Below are 21,352 nucleotides of genomic sequence, written 5' to 3'. Positions count from 1 at the left end.
ACATAATACTAGCATGACCAGCGGAATTCCACTGTGGAATGATCCAGCAGAGTATGGAGTCGGTGTGGACAGACCGGCCAGAGGTCTGGAGAGGGAATAAGAGCAACTGAGCCACAGACGGAGAGAGGGCAGGGGCCACAAAATGGCCCTTGCACGAGGTCAAACACTGTATGATAGTTACTGACACCACACTTTAAAATGAGGTTGCGAAATTACCAAGGACTCGGAAAAAATCCCCACAAAGTATTTAAAAGATGGACTACTGCTAGAAAAAAAAGAAGCTAAAGGAAAGGAACTCAAAAGGCATTTGACCTTGTGTCTTCACAATTTTAAAGATGAGCTGATGCAAAAGATGATATAGTTATTTCAATTCAAAATAGGAAATCTCTTATAGAGTCTTCGCAACGGCAGGCCCGCCTGCCCTCAGCATTAGCACGCTCGCGATCGTTTACAGAAGACTGCAGGATACACGGAAGGTGTTACAGAGTCCTGGCCCAGAGGCCTGACTCCGAGGGTCCCAACAGACCAGGATTGGCTGTTCAGCCCCAAAAACCAAGCAGAGAAGGTAATGGTGAAAAACAGAGAAAGAACTTTAATCAGTATGACCCTATTGGAAAGCCAAAGTGAGGTCCAGCATCTCAATCCTGTTTTTCAGGGTGCTAAACGAGCCTTCAGTTTAAACAGAGAAAGCCAAGCACAATAGCTCAAGCCTATAATCCCAGTGACTCAGGAGGCTAAGGCAGGAGGACCACAAGTTCAAGGCTGGCCTTAGCAACTCAGGAAGACTCTGTCTCAAAATAAAAAATTTTAAAAAAAAAGAAAGAACTGGGGATATAGCTCAGTGGTAGAATGCCCCCAGGTTCAATTCTTGGTTACACACACACACACACACACACACACACACACACACAGAAAAGCTTAAACAGAGGAAGGACGAGGGCAGGGGGTGAGAGATATGCCTACCACCCTCATTCTGATCTGTAACCTTAGCTACCTTTTCTCGCTAGCCTGCAGTTTGATTCTAAAATTGAAAATCAATAAACAATATTCCACTTTTATGATAATTATGATAAAGCTTGATGATGCCTTTGTATTTGAAAATGAGATGATGAATCACTGGCAGGTCACTCTGTGTCTGCAGGCAGTGTTGGTCCAAGGACTGGCCTCACTGTGGATGGTCACTTGGAGTTAGCTGACCCCAGGGAGAATCACCAAACACAAAACCCTGGGGTTCTCTTCTCCAGCGTCACTCTCGGGAAACCACAGACTTTGGTGCAGAGTAATCTGCTCCCTGGAATCAAGGCGATTGTGGGGGGCAGGTCACCTGATAAGAAAACTTGATATGAAAACTCTTCATTTTTCCTTCTGTTGTTAGCACCCTGCACCTTCCAACCCTGGAATTTCTTTTTTTTCTTTTTCTTTTTTTTTTTTTTTTTTTTTTGCGGTGCTGTGGATTGAATCCAGGGCCTTGTGCTTGGGAGGCAAGCACTCTACCAACTAAGCTATCTCCCCGCCCCTCAACCCTGGAATTTCTGACCATCAAGCTTCATCAGAGTTCCGCAGGGCAGGCTGGCCGCCCCTGGCTTGTCTCTGTGCGTTGACCAGTCACCAGCGTCTATCTGATTGGAAGACCCCATAAACATGCTGAGATCTCTTCTTCCAAGAAGGCCTTCCCGGCTCTCTCCACATGGTAGCTTTACATATTTTTATTTTTTTCCCCTCTCCTTGTGATGGGTTCTCAGGAGGGAAAGTGTCAAACGTGTGATCAATCTACTATCATCACGTGACATTTCTTTTTCTTTTTATAGTTCCCTCTTCTTCATATATTTGCCTTGTGGTTCGATCTATCTATACACTATCTACTCCATAAGCTCACGATGCCCACTACAGATGCTGCATATAGCCATGGGCTACAGAGTCTTCTCATGCCCCCAAAGTCCAGGTTTCTTCTATTTTCAGTGTAGCCAGTTTCCTCGGTACTGTATTCATTCATTCCCACCTTCACCACTGGTTTATAGAAATTCCTGTATCTTATAGAGGGTTCATCACCTGATCATCTGTCAGAAAAATCATAACGAATACCAGGTGCAGTGGCGCATGCCTGTAATCCCAGAGGCTTGGGAGGCTGAGGGAGGAAGAGCCAAGTTCAAAGCCAGTCTCAGCAACTTAGTAAGGCACTAAGCAACTCAGTGAGACGGTATCTCTAAGTAAAATACCAAAATTGGGCTGAGGATGTGGCTCAGTGGTCGAGTTCCCCTGAGTTCAATCCCTGGTACCAAAAAAAAAGAAAGAAAACCCTTGACAAATCATGAAAATAACAATAAATCATGGTCCAGCATCAAGTCATATGATCATGACTCCTTTAAAACATACTGTAATTTTTAATAAGGCAAGTTCTAGCACATTATTCTTTTTTTGAGGGGAAGGGAGTACTGGAGATTAATCCAGGGGTACTTAGCCACTGGACCACATCTCCAACCCTTTTTATTGCTTTATTTTGAGACAGGATCTCACTAAGTTGCTGAGGTTGGCCTTGAACTTGTGATCCTCCTGCCTCAGCCTCCTGAGTTGCTGGAATTATAGGTGAGCACCACCATGCCTGGCTTATCACATTACTCTTGTTTTCCTAAATTATCATAACTGTCCTGATTTTTTTGTTTTCTAGCATACTTTCAAATCAGGCTTTTATCTTTTTTTTTTAATTTATTTTTATTGTAAACAAATGGGATACATGTTGTTTCTGTTTGTACATGGAGTAACAGCATACCATTTGTGTAATCATACATTTACATAAGGTAATGGTGTTTGATTCATTCTGTTATTTTTTCCTTCCCCCCCACCCCTCCCACCCCTCTTTTCCCTCTATACAGTCCCTCCTTCCTCCATTCTTGCCCCCCTCCCACCCCCCCATTATGTGTCATCATCCGCTTATCAGCAAGATCATTCGTCCTTTAGTTTTTTGAGATTGGCTTATCTCACTTAGCATGATATTCTCCAATTTCATCCATTTGCCTGCAAATGCCATAATTTTATTATTCTTTATAGCTGAGTAATATTCCATTGTATATATATACCACAGTTTCTTTATCCATTCATCAATTGAAGGACATCTAGCTTGGTTCCACAGTCTGGCTATTGTGAATTGAGCAGCTATGAACATTGATGTGACTGTATCTCTGCAGTATGCTGCTTTTAAGTCCTTTGGGTATAGGCCAAGGAGTGGGATAGCTGGGTCAAGGTTTTCATCTTCTAAAAAATAAATTCCATCAATGAGTGGAATGACATTACACTTAAGTATAATCTTTTGAAGAAATCCCAACTTTTTTTTTTTTTTTTTTTCGGGATCGAACTCAGGGCCTTGTGCTTGCAAGGCAAGCACTCTACCAGCTGAGCTATCTCCCCAGACCCTTTATGGTCTTTTTATCCAGAAAAAAATAGTGTATGATTTTTCCAAATATTTGAGACTTCTTTGGTATACTTTGGGAAGATTTTTTTGTCCCCTTCATTTCAGAGAATTATTTTTTCTAGTGATTTTCCTAGAAATTTTCTACTTTGGAGTTATTATTGCTAATGCTATCAATTTCTTCCATTATTTTTCTATAGGTTATTTCTAGGAAATCAGCAAGCTTTAAAATTTTTTATACAAACTTGTATCAATTTTTTTTCTTGCGGTTCTGGGGAAGGAACTTAGGAGCACTCTACCACTGAGTCACATCCCCAGCCCTTCTTATTTTTTTATTTTGAGAGAGGGTCTCCCTAAATTGCTGAGGCTAGCCTGAACTTACGATTCTCCTGTATCCGCCTCCAAGTTGCTGGGATCACAGGCGTGCGCCACCATGCCAGCCTGTGTCTAACCTTTTTATTGAACATTTGTCAATTCAAAGAGCTTTCATCCATTTCTCTGAGACTGTCAAGTCCTACAGCTACGCCATCGGAAGTTACTTCAGTTACGCAATGGTTTTACCCTGACTGCTCTCAGATGCAAAGCTGCCAAGACTATTCCCAGTTGCCGGAATGGGCTGGGTCCTGCTACCTGTCCCACCAGTGATCTCCCCAGACACCATTCCCAACATAGCTGAGGACTGTGGAAGACCCGTTCCAGGGGAAGGAGTGGAACGGAACAGGTGGGGGATGTCTTGTATCCCTGCTAATCTTTCACTTACACAGGCATGAAATTGGTCTCTCTTCCCAGTAGTTAAACCTCTGTATCTGTTTGCTACATATCTTACTGCAATGACAGAGAGCTAAGGAAGACTTAACTCCAGGCTGACAGTGAGCATTTACCAGTGAGAGAACCTGTGGTGGTTTTAATAAGCAACTGGTGTTCACAGAAGATGGGTCTCCAGACACAGAAGGTGGTTCACCAGAGCATCCTCGGGTGAAGGTTCTGGAAAGGCTCCAAGCTGCTAAGGTTCCAAAATGGTCTCAAGGTAGAAGGGATACGGGAAACCCCAAGGCTCCAAATTTTGGCAGGATGTGTTCCCAGGAGTCACCAGCTGTCTCAGAGTCATTTGAGGGAAGGATGGAACTGGGGCTTCCATCTTCCAGGGTAAGATAGACTAGGTCTCACCCGGATCCAAGTCTGTTTGTATCACATTTACATGGATGGTTTAGCCACTTGGGGTGGCTTATGGGTTCCTTTAAGGAAATCAAAAGGACAAGGCACCCAGGGAAGGTATTGTGAACAGTGGCTGACCCCTTAGGGACAACGGTGATGTTGGTGCTGAAAGACAGATCAGGGGGCTCCTGGCATCTGTCCCCCAGTGCCTTCAATCAGCAAGCAGCGTTTGTCCAGAAATCCTCTGAACTCTACCTTCTCACGCTACATGCACAAAACTTCAAAATCCAGTGAAAAGCAAACTGGGATCAGGTTCTCTGGGCTAGGAGAACCATCTAATCTACTTCTGGAGACAGGCTCCCAGGCTCCAGAGGCTCCCCGATCCCTCCCCGTGTCTGACTCCGTCTACCAGGATCTCTGGTCTACTCACTTTAATGGCGTGGAGGAGTCACAAAGGGCAGTTGGCAGCTCCACCAAATGGTCCCCACTGACGACCAGCAAGGTGAGCTTCTTGAGGTTCAGCATCGAGTACGGGAGATAGGTCAACTTGTTCTTGTACAAGAGAAAGCTCTGCAGCTCTTCCAGCCTGGGGAGAAGTAAAGAGGATGAGAACGCAAGGACTTGGCTTCATAGCGAATTACCAATAGATTCCAGAAGGCAATCCCTACCGCGCTGATTCCATCTATGAGAACAAGCTTACTTAACATTTTAAATAAATATATAAAACCACACCAGGGAACATGATTTTTTTCTTTTTTAAGGTTTTACTGACTTAATCGCCAGTGGAAGACACAGATAAAGAGCAGGGTAGTTGGGTGTGGTGGTAGATGCCTATAATCCTAGAGGCTCCAGAGGCTGAGACAGAAGGATAGTGAGTTCAAATCCAGTCTCAGTAACTTATTGAGGCTCTAAGCAACTCAGTGAGACCCTGTCCCTAACTAAAATATGAACAAGGGCTGGGGATGTGGCTCAATGGTAGAGCACTCCTGGGTTTAATCCCTGGTAGCAAAGAAAAGCAGGATAAATAAATTGCAGGATAATAAATTCACAGTAGATCACCATGGGGTCTGAAAAATCAGTATGTCCCTTCCTCTCTGTGTCTCCTGCAGTTCCAAGGGTCCACAGGGCACAGGGAAAAAAATCATACCAGGGTTAGAAAGAGAACAAACAGATTTGGGGAACCGATTTCCTTTCGCACAGTTTAGAAGCAATGGTTACTCTTCTCTCATCAATATTTTCTAACACTAAAATAGGAAGAAAACCGCAGAGTGAAAAGGAAATGAGCCAAACATTTTCCAAATATGTTTTCCATTTTCTTCTGACTGACCCTCCCTCCAGATTTTTCTTTCATTCATTTGCAAAGCTGTGACTAATCCCACAAATATTTCACAAAGTTCCCCTCATGTTTCAAACTTAGACAATTCCCAGTTACTCTCATCAACCCAGAGAGCATTCTATGCATCGTCAGTACAAGAGTAGGAAATGTCAGCTGGGGTGGCACTCAGGTCCCAGTCATTGCTGGCCTCTGTCCTGAGAGCTTACTTCCGTCCCTTGATAAATAAGATTATAGATTCAGGAAGCCAGAGACCGTGTTCCATGCAGCACTATAAACCCAGCCCACTCTCCACATCTGCCATATGGGAGCCTGATAAATTTGGTGGAATGAACGGATCAATCTGTCTTATATATTTTAGTATAATAATTATTTTTTAAACATGAAATAACTATAAGCATACAGTTTGAAAATAAGCATACCAGTTATTTGAAAGATTGTGTATACTAAATCAATGAAACTAATAACTATTGTCTTCACTGATATTCTAAACCGAGTAATATATTTCTATTTTATATGTAATAATTTTCTATCTCTGTGGAGTGATGGAAAGGTAATTGTGCTATTTTATGAAAGATTGAAGCAACTTAAAGTTCACCAAGACAATAAAGAGGTGCTCAAATGCATGTATCCATATATGTGTGTGATGCCAATTGGAAAATGTCTTATTCTATAATTTCCTAGAAGCAATACACTCTGAAAATTAATTCATTTCAAAATATATTTGCATGTCATGCATCTTAAAAAATATGAACAGTGTTAAGGCGTTAGTAACTGATTCATATACCTCACCTTCAGCAGGCAAGTAGCTACCTGTCTATATCTTGTGGCAAGTCATTCAGGTTATTGTTGCTGATATCCAGCCACTGTAAATTAGACATCCTCAGGACACAGATCGGGACACTGGAAAACTTGTTTGCTGAGATATCTACGAATGTAACTTGCTTCAAATTACTGAGCTAGAAAAGAATAACAAAATATTCTAATTATCCTTGTAAGAGTGGAACTTAAGTTCAATTAATAATTTTTAGATTGACGTTTCTTCTTCAAAGGCATTCCTAGGAAACCATGCAAAACAAATCAATCCAGTATGTATTCTGGAGCATGGACTGTGGATTCTTTCCTGTGCCACCTGCCGGGGATGCTAAGATAAATAACACACTGTGGCTACCCTCAGGGAGCGTCTACTTTCATAAATCAAAAAGCAGGGGGGACAAAACAAAAACTAGAGCCTTCCCTCACTCCACACATAAATGAAGAACTTCAAAAATATCATGCTGGGGGCTGGAGTTGTGGCTCAGTGGTAGAGCAATTCCCTAGCATGTGGGAGACACTGGGTTTGATTCTCAGCACCACATATAAATATATGAATAAAAGAAAGGTCCACTAACACTTGAAAAATTATTTTAAATATAAATAATATATATATACGTATATATATATATATATATATATATATCATGCTAACTGAAAGAAGCCAGACTCAGAAAACTATTGCATGATTCCATCTATAGGAAATTTCCAGAAAAGATAAACTTCATAGAGATATAAATAGATTTGTGGTTGCCTACTGCTGAGGGCAGAGCAGGGATCAACAGCAAGCAGGCAAAAGAAAATTTGGGGGTAGGTGAAGGAAATATCCTAAAATTGAATCATGGTGAACAGTACACTCAGGATGGGTGAATTTGATGGCATGTAAGTTACGCCTCAATGAAGGGAGGGTGGGAAGCAGAAGAGCTGGTGGAGAGAGCAGCCTCCCAGATATAGCCCCAGTCAGGATGACAGACAGCTCTGGCGTGGACCAGGGGCTAGTGGAAAGGTAATGAATGAGCAGTGGTCAGACACAGAATATACTCTGAAGGACTGGCTGGATGGGATTTGTTTACAGATGAGACATGGCTCATGGGAGCAAGAGAGGTCAAGGATGACTTGATGTACTTCCAGCCAGAACATCTGAGTGAAGACTGAGCCATGCCTGGCTTGGGGAAGACTAGAAGAGGAGCGGATCTGTGCAGGGAATCGTAAACTCTGGCTGCACCCCACAGGGACAACCATCAAGCCTTGGTCTAGGGTGAGATGGGTGCTAACGGCAGAAGCAGCCACTTCCCCCGACCCAACAGTGTTCAGGAAAGGAAAATAACACCCCCCTGGGGCGGCTGGGCTGTGCCAGAACCTCACCAGTAATAACCATATTTAGCCCACTCATCATTGGCAGAATTATATGATCCTTTCTCCTTTTCAGCACAGGAAGCTGGTTGAGTTTTATTTGATAATAAAAACTGTTCACTTTTCTCTTCTCCATTTTATCAGGAAATTATTCAAAGTCATTTCTCCATGAATACAGACCAAAAGAAATGAATGAATCTTTTTAAAAATGTGTGCCTCTCTTGAATCCAATTCTAATCATCTACAAGTTCAGTTAGGAGCATATGAAAAAATGTTTCACCCCGTGATTTATTTGCAGTTTAACCATGGTGGATAGATAAATCAGGATCTGCATGATAGACAATAGGCAGCAGACACTAAATAGGCATTAAATTAAAATGTCTTGTGTGAAAATAGAATATTTTCCCTGGTTTTCCTTCAATAGCACTTCTAAACTTAAATGCAGGCCCTGGTCTAGTTTCATACCATTTTTAAAGAAGTTGTGACTGTGGGTATAAGGTAATCGAAATGTCAGGAAAATGAGATGGATTTTGTCTTTTAAAATGTCTTGCCCATATCATAGACCATGCCTGTAGTGAATCAAATGAAAGTAAATCACAAAGCAGAAATGTTTGCTTCTTACTTCAAATGGGAGCTCCATTAATTCCAGATTTCCAGAACAATCCAGTCTTTCTAGATTTTCACAGTCTCCTAGTTCTGGAGGAATGCTCTTCAGATGGTTGAAACTCACATTGAGTTCTTTCAGGTTCTTCAAACAACCTGGCATCAGAAAAAGTTAAGCTCCATTGAGTAGGTCCTTCAAGGTCTTTGAGAACAAAAACGAGCCAGGCTTGGTGGCACATGCCTATGATCCCAGAGATAGGAGGCTGAGACAGAAGGATCAAGGCCAGCCTGGGCAACTTAGTGAGACCCTGTCTCAAAAGAAAAAATGCTGGGGATGTAGCTCAATGGTAGAAATTCCCTGGGTTCAATCACCATTAATGCAAAAAAGAAAAAGAAAAAAAAAAAAAAACATTTGTATATTTAACAATGGGAGAAAAACATTAAATGTAATTGTGTACTTTTTTAGCACTCTTTATTGAATGTCTGTTCATCTCTATCTTATGCATTTTTATCCTTGATCATAACATTCTGTTGTTGTTTTGTGGGGTTTTATTCATTTGTTTTGCTTACTCTTCAATTTGTTTAATTCTTTGTGAACTATAAGCAAGCGAAGTACTGGAGATTTGTCTTCCATATAGCCTGAGTCAGGTCCAGGACCCACAGAGTGCACACTCCTTTGAAATTACATGATGAATTTTGTTTGTTTGTTTGTTTGTTTGTTTGTGTTTTTGTACCAGGGATCAAACCCGGGGTGCTTAACCACTGAGTCACATCTCCAGTCCCTTTTATTTTTTATATAGAGACAGGGTCTCACTAAGTTGCTTAGGGTCTCCCTAGGTTGCTGAGGCTGGCTTTGAACTCATGATCCTTCTTCCTCAGCCTCCCTAGTCGCTGGGGTTACAGGCATGTGCCACTGCACCCAGACCAATTCTGATTCTTGATTGAATATATACATAACCAGTTTCAAACTAGAAACTAAAACAAAATCAAATACATATTAAAAAAAACTCCAAAACTTAGGTCATACATGGATCGTCTAAGGAATCAAACATCATTCTGAAACCAGTTTTAAATTAGAAATCCAAAATTACAGAATTTTTGTAATTGTGTAATTAAGGAGGTACACTTCTTATGTAAATTTCTTGCCATTTTATAGACAAGAAAATAAAGCATACAAAGACAGTATGTTGGAGGTAGGGCCATCTCTAGTCAATCTTGTTGGTTCTCATAGTTTGTTAAAAGATCACATTAATGACGTGGATATCAGTAGCTCCTCAGACTACCCACCTAACCCACCCTGCTAATCAGTAACTGTAGCTAAAGTGACAGAGTGGATAAAGGGGCAGACAAAATAGGAGCATTGGGGAGCACATGATCCAGCAAATGATTTCCATAGATTCCACTTCAATATACAAAGTCTGTGTATTGCAAAATATTTCTTTAGTTTAAATAAGAAAAGTGAAAGAGGCATAAACCAGTGTGAATGTTCTATGTGTGTCTAGTTTTCAGACACAGCAAAGTAAATTAATTTGTTAAAGAGTTCTATGACCTGGCTTATAGAGGTACTTGCCCGGATGTATCAGCAGGCATGTGCACCAATTATTCATGCTTAAATATGGTCAAAGAACAAGTAATAGCTTTAGAAATTCTATATCACTTTTTTTTTTTTTTTTTGGTGATGTTGAGGATTGAACCCAGGGCCTCACACACAGTAGGCAAGAGCTCTACCACTAAGCTATACCTCCAGCCCTAGAAATTCTACATCAAACATAACAATTTATCATGGTTAATTTTGTAATTGACATTAAAAACCACACACAAGTGATGGTGGCCAAGTCAGCTGACCCCACTGGAACCTGGTTTCTCCAAACTATAAGACGAAGGGGCAGGAGGTAAACGACCCTTTATATGTCAAAGATGGCACTTTTCAGTTCTCAAAATTCTGAGGCCCTGTCTGCCTTTCCAGAAACCAGGCAAGGAATAGAGGTATGGTCCTTGTCTCATCTCAACTTTGACTTTTTACTGCTTCCAAGCTAGTAAACCTCCCTGTCCCTGCTTTATGGATACTAGTAAAAGAGAGGGCACATGTACATGGGTTCCCCTTATAATCAAGTCCACCAAGGGTGATGCAGGTGGCCCAGGGAGATTCTGCACACGTAGCGCATCACAGTTAAAATACACGAAGCTCAGGAAACATATGGCTTTGCAGTAAGCAGAAAGCAGCCTGCTCTCTGAGGGAGATATCACCTCATCCCTCAAAGTTAGCAGCTGCATAAATAATCCTAAGATCAGCCTGGGTAAAAGGGTGGTCGGGGGCCTTGTGGTCTTGATATACCTGGTGAGGTATGTATGAACACCAGAGACCTGAAAAGACACTTCTGACCCATTCTGTCTTCACTTGCAACAAATTTTCACATAAGCATGCCACTCCACTGAGCCTACAGCACGGATTGTGAGAGCGCAGCCCCTAAACCCTGTTCCCCACCCTCCAGGAGAAAGATGGATAAAAATGATCACTGTTGTCTTCGTTTGAAGATAATGCAACTGAGCAATGAAATGACTGAGAATGATAAAATTCTGACCTAGCAAAAGGACATAATAATGCCAGACATATAACACACCTGTGATTCCCAGAGACACCAGAGGCTGAGGCAAGAGGATCACAAGTTGGAGGCCAGCCTCAGCAACTTAGTGAGACCCTCAATAACTTAGCAAGATTCTGTCTCAAAAGAAAAGAATAAAAGGGCCCAGGGATGTACCTCAGTGGTAGAGCACCCCTGGATTCAATTCCCAGAATCATCATCATCATCACCATCAGCTAAACTTATATAGAAACAATGTATCTTATTCTTTCTACAATAACCACAATACTGCACATTTGTATTTCTAAAACTAAAAGAAGATAAACAAAGGTTCCTAGGCAAAGTTCTGTTCACTCATGAGACCTCTAGCTCCTGAGCAATCGGCCAATGTCTCTATGCACCGAGTTGTACAGGCAAGGTCACAGCACAGAAGCCCATGGGGACACTGTGAACACAAAGTTCTGGGAACCCTGGAAACAGCCCTGCCCAGTGACATACCGGGGCAATTGGAGGAGGAAACTCAGTATTGGCACAGTGCCACCTGCCCAACAGCTTCCTGCTTACCACAGACAAGAGCCCTGGCCTTTCCTGCTAGACAACATACCAATTTCAGCCGGAAGACACGAGATTTGGTTTTGGGGAAGATCCAGAATCCTCATAGCTTGAAAGAGCTCGATGTATGTAGGAATGATTTCAATCAGGGTATTGCGTATGTGCCATTCTTTCAGGTGCGTCTGCTCCTTCAACGAGTCGGGGAGCTCCTGAGACAGAATGAATGACACGGATCAGAACCAGTCCTCAGTGAGCACCAAGCCACTGAAACCAGCTCTTATTTAAAGAAACAAAAAGCAATGCTAGGTTTGTTGGCACAATGCCTCTAATCCCAGCCACTCAGGAGGTTGAGGCAGGAGGATCACAAGTTCAAAGCCAGCCTCAGCAACTTAGCAAGGCCTTCAGCAGCTTAGTGAGAGACTATCTCTAAATAAAAAATAAAAGGGCTGGAGATGTGGCTCAATGGTTAAGCGCCACGAGGTTCAATCCCCAGTACTAAAAAAGAATCTTTAAAAAATAGACTGGCTAGCTATCCTACTCCTCGGTATATATCCTAAGGACTTCAAATCAGCATACTACAGTGATGTAGTCACATCACTATAGCAGCTCAATTCCCGATAGCAAAATTTGGAACCAACCTGATGTCCTTCAACAGATGAATGGATAAAGAAAATGTGGTACATATACACAATGGAATATTACTCAGCCTTAAAGAAGAATGAAATTATGGCATTTGCAGGTAAATGGATGGAACTGGAGAATATCACGCTGAGTGAAATAAGCCAATCCTAAAAAAACCAAAGGCTGAATGTTTTCTCTGATAAGCGGATGCTGATCCATACTGGGGGGGTGGGTAGAGAAGAATGAAGGAACTTTGGACTATACAGAGGGGAGTGAGGGGAGGGGTGGGGTGAGTGGGGATGGGAAGGATGGCAGATTGAGTCAGACATTATTACCCTATATACATGTATGAAAAAAAAAATTTTAAGTATTATCACTGTCCAAAAAAAGATAATTAAGAAAATAAATAAGTAAAAGAAAAAAAAAAAAAAGAAAGAAAGAAAAAATATAGACTGAGCTGTACTAGGGAAGGGCCACAGGGTCCCAGCTGCCCAGGCCTAGAGGGGTCCAAGAGGATCCCCCTGTTCTTTCTAGGACTATGCTGCCATTTTTCAGAGGAAAAGATGGGCGAGCCCGGTTCAGAGCAGGTAAGGGGCTCCTGTTCACCCACTGGAAAGCCCTCTAGTGGCCAGAGCACTGGAGAGGCCACAGCCGGGCTCAGGCTGGCAGCGCTGCACTGAGCTGCACCGAGCTCCCAGCTGCTGCAGACAGAGGCACCTGAACTCACCGTCCAGTGCTCCCCCGACAGTTCCAGCACAAATGGGCTGCTCTGCTTGCCTCTGTCCTTAGCAAGTGAGCCGGGCCTGGAGAGCGAGTTCCTCTCGATCTTCTCCAGAAGCCTCACGCTGGTGTCTATGAAGCCATTCTTGCAGTACTCAGCCTGGGGGATCCCCTTCCTCCTGCACTCGGCAACGAAGTTCCACTCCTCCTTTATCCTGAAAGAGGAGCAGAGGCCACGGTCACTCTCCGGGGGAATGGCCAGCACGGTCTAGAGAAGCCATTTGGGCCTGGCATGGTGGTGCACGCCTATCATCCCAGCAACTTGGGAGGCTGAGACAGGAGGATCACACGTTCAAAGCCAGCCTCAGCAACTTAGCGAGGCCATAAGCAACTGCGCAAGACCCTGTCTCAAATGAAAAAAAAAAAAAAAAAAAAATTAAGGGTTGGGTATATGGCCCAGTGGTTAAGCACCAGCTGGACAGGTGTGGTCCTTCTCATCCCTGAAACCTGATTTCCCAGCCAAAGGCTACTTAGGCCCTGCCCCGGGGGCGGGAGGGGAAATCTGAAACCCTTCTGTCAGTCATTGACTCCTTTGACTGAAAAAGGAGAGGTGAGTTAGGGGAAACTCTGGCTAAAATTTCTACCCACATTACCTCTGTCTCTGATTAATTATAACTTCCTTTGAAATTATACTATGCTATTATGTCGACCTTGTCCCCAGGTTTCTGCATGGCTGGGTCCCCAGGTCTATGTGCAAATGTCACCTTCCTAAGCAGGTTTTTTCCTCTTAAGAAACCACTTTAGTTATTGCTGGAGTTTTGTGTTTGTTATTTCATGGAGCAGGAACATTTGAATACACACACATGCACATGCGTGCACACACACATACACACACACACACACACACACACACACACACACATTCCCTCACCCCTCTAGTGGCACTGGCAGGCACAGCTACACAGGTCCCAATCTGTCCCAATCTGGGAGCTGAGCTGAGAAAAAGCACCCAGCAATCAGCTAGTTAGGGCTTCCAGGTCTATACCGGAAACCTACAAGTAATATAGCAAAAATTATAAATTTTAAAACATCAGCACATGAAGGAATATAAATTTAATACCAGAAGAAATACTAAAACAGTTAAAAGTGGGGTCCTCTAACAAACATTCCAGGGACTTGGGATTGTTGCTTTTCATTATAAGATTTTCTGTGTGATTTAAGTATTCTTACAACTACATGATAAAAATAAGTTTTAGTAGCTAGAGATCTGACTATAGCAGTCAAAGACTAGAGCGGGCCCGACCCGAGGTCTAAGGCAAGTTGCTGGAATTCCCATTAGAGTAATTCCTCCCTCCTAGCACAGTGGTGGACACCTCTAATCCCAGCAGCTCAGGAGGCTGAAGAAGGAGGATCGTGAATTCAAGGCCAGCCTCAGAAATGTAGCAAGGTTCAGCAAGAACTGTCTCTAAGTAAAATACAAAAAATGACTGGAGATGTGGCTCAGTGGTTAAGCACTCCTGGGTTCAATCCCTGATATTAATGACCAACAGCAGTGCCACTCCAAGTTGCTGTATTCACAGAACTTTTCTCAGATTCATATCTCTGACTTTTCTTTCCTTGATCCTTAAACTGAACTTGATGGTAAATTCTGGCAATGTAACGAGATGGTGGCTCATAAGCCCCATATAATGCATCTTTCCTATATCACTAATTGCAAATTGATAAAAATATTTCACATATTTTGTATAGTCAATGTAAAATGGAGAAAGGGAGATTAGACAAACCCCATTTGGAATTATTATATACCAAATCCACTTTGTGTTTATTTTTGAAATGTTTTGTCTTATTGCCTCTGAAACCTAATGACAGAAAAGTCAAGATGAGAATATAAACTATTTCTTATACTTCCAATCTCTTCCTTGAGAATAATTAAAATAAATAAAATGTTACTAAGTTTATGCTTTATCACCCATACAACTGAATCTGAAATTTTCTCCAAAATCAATTTTTGTAGAACTTCAAATACAGGCTAAATATACAAAACAAATGCCATTAGAGTTCTGCTCATTTTTAATTATTTGTTTATTTATGTATTTTTGGTACTGGGGATTGAACCCAGGGGTGCTCTACCACTAAGCTACATCCTCAGCCCTTTTTATTTTTTATTTTGAGACAGGGTCTCGCTAAGCTGCTGAGGTTTACCTCAAATTTTTGATCCTCCTGCCTCAGCCAGCGAAGTCACTGGGATTACAGATGTACGTCACTACACCCAGCAAGTTCTACTAATTAAATCAATAAACGTGTGCTGAAATATCTTTTCCTTAGGAAATGAGCCCACAATCGAAGCCGAGCTGGCAAATACCCTCATTGGCTGAGAAATTCTTCACTCAGAACCTGGCAATACCTCTTTGATTTCTCCCTCATGGATCAAGTTTCATTTAGATGGAGTGGTATTCTGTATTTTATCTCTACAACTTTTAAGAGCTGGCATATAATTCATGAAACAAATACAGCATTACAAGATGAAACACCATGAAAAGAGGAAGCAACTAGTTGGAGGATTTTACTTATTTTAGTGAATTTAAGCTAACAAGATAACTGCCTTTTATGATCAGGCATTCATTGGTATTTTTTTAATATATTGATTTCTGTACAGGAAACAGACTCTGAAAAAAAACTAAGTTAAATTTCATCGGGGGCTGAGTGGTGTTCCCTGAGCGGTGTGAACATGAATGCCAGAGGTCTTGGATCTCAACTAAAAGACAGTATTCCAGTTTCAGAACTTTCAGCAAGTGGGCCTTTTGAAAGTCATGATCTTCTTCGGAAAGGTTTTTCTTGTGTGAAAAATGAACTTTTGCCCAGTCATCCTCTTGAATTATCAGAAAAAAATTTCCAGCTCAACCAAGATAAAATGAATTTTTCTACACTGAGAAACATCCAAGGTCTATTTGCTCCTCTGTAATTGCAAACGGAATTTAAGGCAGTGCAGCAGGTTCAGCTGCAGTCTTCCATTTCTTTCAAGCTCAAATCTTTCCCTGGATATTTTAAGGAGTAATGATGAGACTATTGGATTTAAAGATATTCTTAATGATCCATCTCAAAGTGAACTAATGGGCAAACCACATTTGATGGTGGAATATAAACTCGGTTTACTGTAAGATAGTGTGCTGTTCATGAATCAGAGGGGCTGCATCTTGTTATAGTTGTCTTTTGTTATAATTCGATGAATACAACATTAAAAGTACTGACACATGAGATTCTGCCTAAAAAGTATGTGATTATTTGAAATTATTTGAGTCTTCAATTTATGACCATGTGACAGTTGAAAGCACTAAAGGAAGATGATTTTCAAGCTCCTAATTTATATTGAAACCATAACTTTCTTTGTCATTCAGAATTATTCTTCAGGAATATTATAAACTGTCAACAAGTTCTAATTCAACCTACTTTCAAGATATTTCATTAAGTTTAATATTTAAAAATAACCAGTATCAATATTTCAGTCAACAACTTCATAGCAACATCTTTCAGAATAAACATTTGTAATTGATTTCAATGACAGCACCTCAAATTGAGTACATTGGTATTTATCATGTTTCAGTATAGTCTGTGAGAAGCATATTTGTTATATTGATGGTATTTTAGAATTATGGCTATTTGATTCTTTTATGATGAAAAGTGTAATTTCAAGGGTTTTGATTTTGTCTTTAACTGAAAAATTAAAGCAACCAGCAGATGTAGATTAAACTCTTGTACTTTATGGTTTTAATATGTGTTTGATATATAAGCAAGCAACACTGTTAAAGAAAAGTAAAACTCATTTTTATACATACTATGCATCCCTGAACAAATTTCATAATAATTTGTTTTAAATCATTTTCACCATGATTCCTCTTCTTATAAAGTATTCTTTATGAACTTGCCATATAAAAATTAAAGATTTTTAGAACATTAGTGCATGGGTCATTTTTCACTAATTCTAAAATGATTTTGATTATTAGTTTTTTAGGAACATCTTTTAGGTAATTATTGATTTAAAATTATCAGTATTTAGAGACATTTTTGGGGTCACAACTTTAGGTGGGCTGCTACTGGCATCTAGTGGATATGAGCCAGAAATATAGCTACAATGCATAGGCCAATTAATTTATGATCATGTAACAAACTGAAGACACTAGAGAAATGACCTTAAATCTCAATTTTTATTAAAATGGTAACATGGTAGCCTTCTATGTCTTAAAAAAAAGTTAGCAATGAATATTCTAGAATTGTCTGCATCTACAGTTTACTCTCTGCGACCAAAATTTATTTAGTTTAAAAATGTCAGTTTTACCAAGGTTGTCAAACCTTGAGATAAATCAGATGATAAGTTTAAAAAACAAATAAACAAAACCTCTCTTGCTTTGGTTTTGAGATTAAACTTAAAATTGTCTTTGCCAATTCACTCTATACCTAAACAATGAAAAAATATAGAAATAACAAAGGTTCACTAATTGATTATTTCTAGATATATTTGCTTTCAACTACAGTTGGAGATTTTTGTTGCCGTTGTAGAAAAAATACATTCCCCTCCTGACCAGTAGAGGGTGTTATGAAATTAATGAGTATAGTTTGAATGGAAAATCTGAAGTTTTAAATTTAGAAAATGGTTCTCTAGGATAGTGCTTACTTTCCGACGACCTTTTTGCTTCCTCTCTTTTCCTCTTTCTTTCTTTTTATGTCATCGGTTCTCATTCCTGAATGCACATAAGGACTAGTCTAGAGTGGATCCTCAGAAGCACATTTTTGAGACACTCTTCAGGGTTGAGACCCTTTGATTTACATGCCTGCTTTTCTTTTCTTACTGGCTTTCCCTTCTTATAAGCATCAGTTATTCAGAAGTTTTCTAGTGTTTCTTAATCTGCAGTCTACAGTGGGAAATTATTTGAATTCCTTCAAAGGGCAGTTGCAGGTCCCTCTGAGTTGCCTCCAAAATTTTCAATTAGGCTTTTTTTTTTTTTTTTTTTTTCGTTTAGACGTTGTGATTTTGGAGAATTAGTTTAGTATTTTTCTTGCCACTCTTATGTTTCTTAAATACTAGTCTGGGTTCAGGGTCCTTCACAGGTTGGTATCCAACCTGATGGAAGAACTGAGTTTTCTGCTTCTGCACTCAAGCTCTCAGCATTTCATGTCTGACATCAAATGTGTCAGCAGTTCTACAGCAGACTCCAGTAGGGTGTCCGATTATTTAATTCAGTTCTGACCCTATCTACCTTTAATTGGAGTTCCATAAGACCACTCCCACTTTAGGTACCAATCTCAAGTCCAGGGTTGTGACCTGTGCTTCTGGTGAACTGGCTATACATTTGGGGTTCTCATGATCCTCCTCAGGTTCAGTAGTTTGGGAGGACAGCTCACAGAACTAAGGGAAACAGCCATTTACTTTAAAGGCTGGTACAAAGGACAGATGAATAGACAGGTGGAAGAGATACACAGTGCAAAGTATGTGGGAAGAGGCTTCCAATCCTCTCCAGGTGTGACACCCTCCACGTGTTCACAAACACGTTCTGGAAGTTCTGAGCCTCATCTTTCAGGGATTTTTATGGAACCTTCATTATGTAGTCATGACTGGTTTATATAACTCTATCCCCAGCCCCACTTCCCACTTCTCAACCTAGGGAAGGAGGGATTGTGGGGAATGTTCCAAGCTTCTCATCAGTATCAGTGCCTGATAAAAATTTATTAACATTAAAATGATAAGAGATAGAAGCATACCTAATGGTGATGCAGTCTAATGCTGTATTTAGCCTTTTAATACATATGAGAACAAAGGAGTTGGTAGGTTTTACCATCTGGAAGTATTGAGGGGTTAGTATATAATTGAGAATTATTTGGCACACCATGGTGTGGCTCTTTGAACAAACACACCTCTGCATTCCTGTTTCTGTACAAAATATAAATTAATAACCTTATCACTTTTCATTAATTTTGCCCTTTGCTGTGTATGTTACCTTTTTTAGTAGGATGAGCAAATATACAGCCCACTGTTCACCTGAATTTTATTCCTTTGAATGCAGATATTCAAAAATGTAAAAAGATGATCTGAAAAAGTTATTAGGAAAAATGAAACAATTCTGATTTGTCTTTTAAATCTACAACTGGATAAGTGTTTTTTTCAAAGACATGAAATGTATACCAAATTTTGATTTGTTTTTTAATAAAGGAAAACCAAAAAATGCTAAAAAAAAAAAAAAAAAGTACTAATAATTATGAATTATATTAGGGAAACTCAAACACAACTATAAAGAGAGGAAATTTACTTCTACCAGTGCCAAAGGTCCTGAGAAACTAAACGTTTCTTTCCTGAACATTCCATTTCCCTCCCCACCCCTGTACCACATTCCTCTTCACCTACCCAGCCAACTTTGGGGCTGCTCTTCTTACCTTGAGCTGGAAAAGCCTAACAAATCCCCAAGAAGTTTTTTTGTCTTAGGTTAAAATGAGGAACAGCACAAACCCAATGACACTGAGCCTAACTCAGAGTCAGTTCTACCTGTGTGAGCTGTGGAGATGTGTTTAACACCACAATAAGGCAGAGTTGAAGGAACAGACACCACTCCAAAGCAGTTGGAGAATATGGTTTGCACACCCCTCTCCCCAACACCGGTGTCTGCACAGACCTCTCTGTTTAAAGAACCCTTAAATGGCCAGGTGCGGTGGCACATACCTGTAATCCCAGCAGCTCGGGAGGCTGAGGCAAGAGGATCTACAGCCTCTGCATCTTAGCAAGGCACTAAGTAACTCATCAAGACCCCTGTCTCTAAATAAAATATATAAAGGACAGGGGATGTAGCTCAGTGGTTAAGTGCCCCTGATTCAATCCCCAATACCAAAAAAAAGAAAAACAAAAAAAACCTTCAAGTGGTTACATGGGCTCCAGATGCTTCCTTAAGCACCCAGGAGCTGACTCTCTGCACCTAGCTGGTCCTACTCTAGAGCACCCTAAGACGCCAGGAGCAAGGAATAAGATGCAGCAGGACTGAGAGTCACTTTGAGCTCACTGGGCCCCAGGACCTTGTGCAATTCCTGCTAATGTGGATCACTCAGACCCACTACCACAGGGTTGCCTGGTTTGAGGTATCTGATTCTTAAATTCAAGATTCACATCCTATTGAATAATCTCAAAATCAGTGACAAGTGAAAAGATGTTCCAACGACCAATCGTCATAACATTATATAAGGGGAAGTGCTTGTCCAAATCCTCCACTATGCATTTGGGCAAGTTACCTAGGTCCAACTTCGTTTGCAAATTAGAGATGCTGGCACCCACCCGGAACCACCACAGTGAGTACAGAGCGGCTCAATTATCAAGTATGATCAGATTTGTTCAACCCCAAAAGCTCACAGAAGTGGAGAATAGAGACTCTAGACACTTTCTCAGCTTACACCTTTGCTCGCTTACTTAAGGTATACAAATATACCGCCATTCACCAACTGGATGTGGGTCCGGATTTCTTTGAGAAAATTCAGCCAATCAGAAGCCCATTTCACCTTTAGCACGCCCATAGTACCTCATCTGAGAGTTCCAGTTTGGGTTTCTTCATAAAATAAAAATCATATACATACACAAAGTTACCTTTCTCCTTCGCATACGTCTGTCAGTCTTGAACAGTGCTAATCGGCACTATACAATTTACCATTAATTCATATCTGCTATGAATGTGCTTTTTCCAAAACACTAATTCAGCTTAATTTTTGTATCTGTAATTCTCTTTTACTTGTTCTTTATGAGTTTATATGAGAGTTCACCAAATTGCATCATTTCAATTTAAGTAAATGAATCGTACCTAGATTCAGCTCAACAGGTGAGGCTTGCCAGAGCAAACCCCAGGGACCCCAGCAGACAGAGCGGGAGTGAAGAGCACCAAAGAACGACATGAGTGAGCTCAGGGAAGCCTGGCTAAGCAGCTTCTATAGCGTTTGCAGTAGTGGAATCACCAGGGCAGGGTGATTAGATTGTATGTAGGTTCTTACAACTATGGGGGATGATACTGTTAAGAAGCCGAGGGGCTGGGGTTGTGGCTCAGTGGTAGAGCGCTCGCCTAGCATGTGTGAGGCACTGGGTTGGATTCTCAGTACCACATACAAATAAATTAATTAAACTAAGGTCCATCAGTAACTAAAAAGTATTTTTTTAAAGAAAGCAGAGTGTGCAGGCTGAGCAACAGTACCACAGTC

The 21,352-nt window shown here is 40.9% G+C and overlaps 1 protein-coding gene and 1 pseudogene across 1 annotated transcript in view; one reads left to right on the top strand and one right to left on the bottom strand.

The window, feature by feature from the left end:
* Positions 1-21,352, bottom strand: part of Lrrc2 (leucine rich repeat containing 2) — a 35,428-nt gene that overhangs the window by 5,226 nt on the left and 8,850 nt on the right. Inside the window, exons 3-7 of the mRNA XM_047532125.1 lie at positions 13,143-13,350; positions 11,847-12,003; positions 8,680-8,816; positions 6,705-6,850; positions 4,989-5,144 (exon numbers count right to left, since the gene is read on the bottom strand). Of these exons, the coding sequence (XP_047388081.1) occupies positions 4,989-5,144; positions 6,705-6,850; positions 8,680-8,816; positions 11,847-12,003; positions 13,143-13,350 (804 nt within the window). The remainder of the gene's footprint in view (positions 1-4,988; positions 5,145-6,704; positions 6,851-8,679; positions 8,817-11,846; positions 12,004-13,142; positions 13,351-21,352) is intronic.
* On the top strand, positions 15,837-16,390 carry LOC124969262 (proteasome maturation protein-like; annotated as a pseudogene).

Source organism: Sciurus carolinensis, chromosome 17 (assembly GCF_902686445.1).
Source record: "Sciurus carolinensis chromosome 17, mSciCar1.2, whole genome shotgun sequence".
NCBI lineage: Eukaryota > Metazoa > Chordata > Mammalia > Rodentia > Sciuridae > Sciurus > Sciurus carolinensis.
This window is presented reverse-complemented; position numbering and strand designations above follow the sequence as displayed.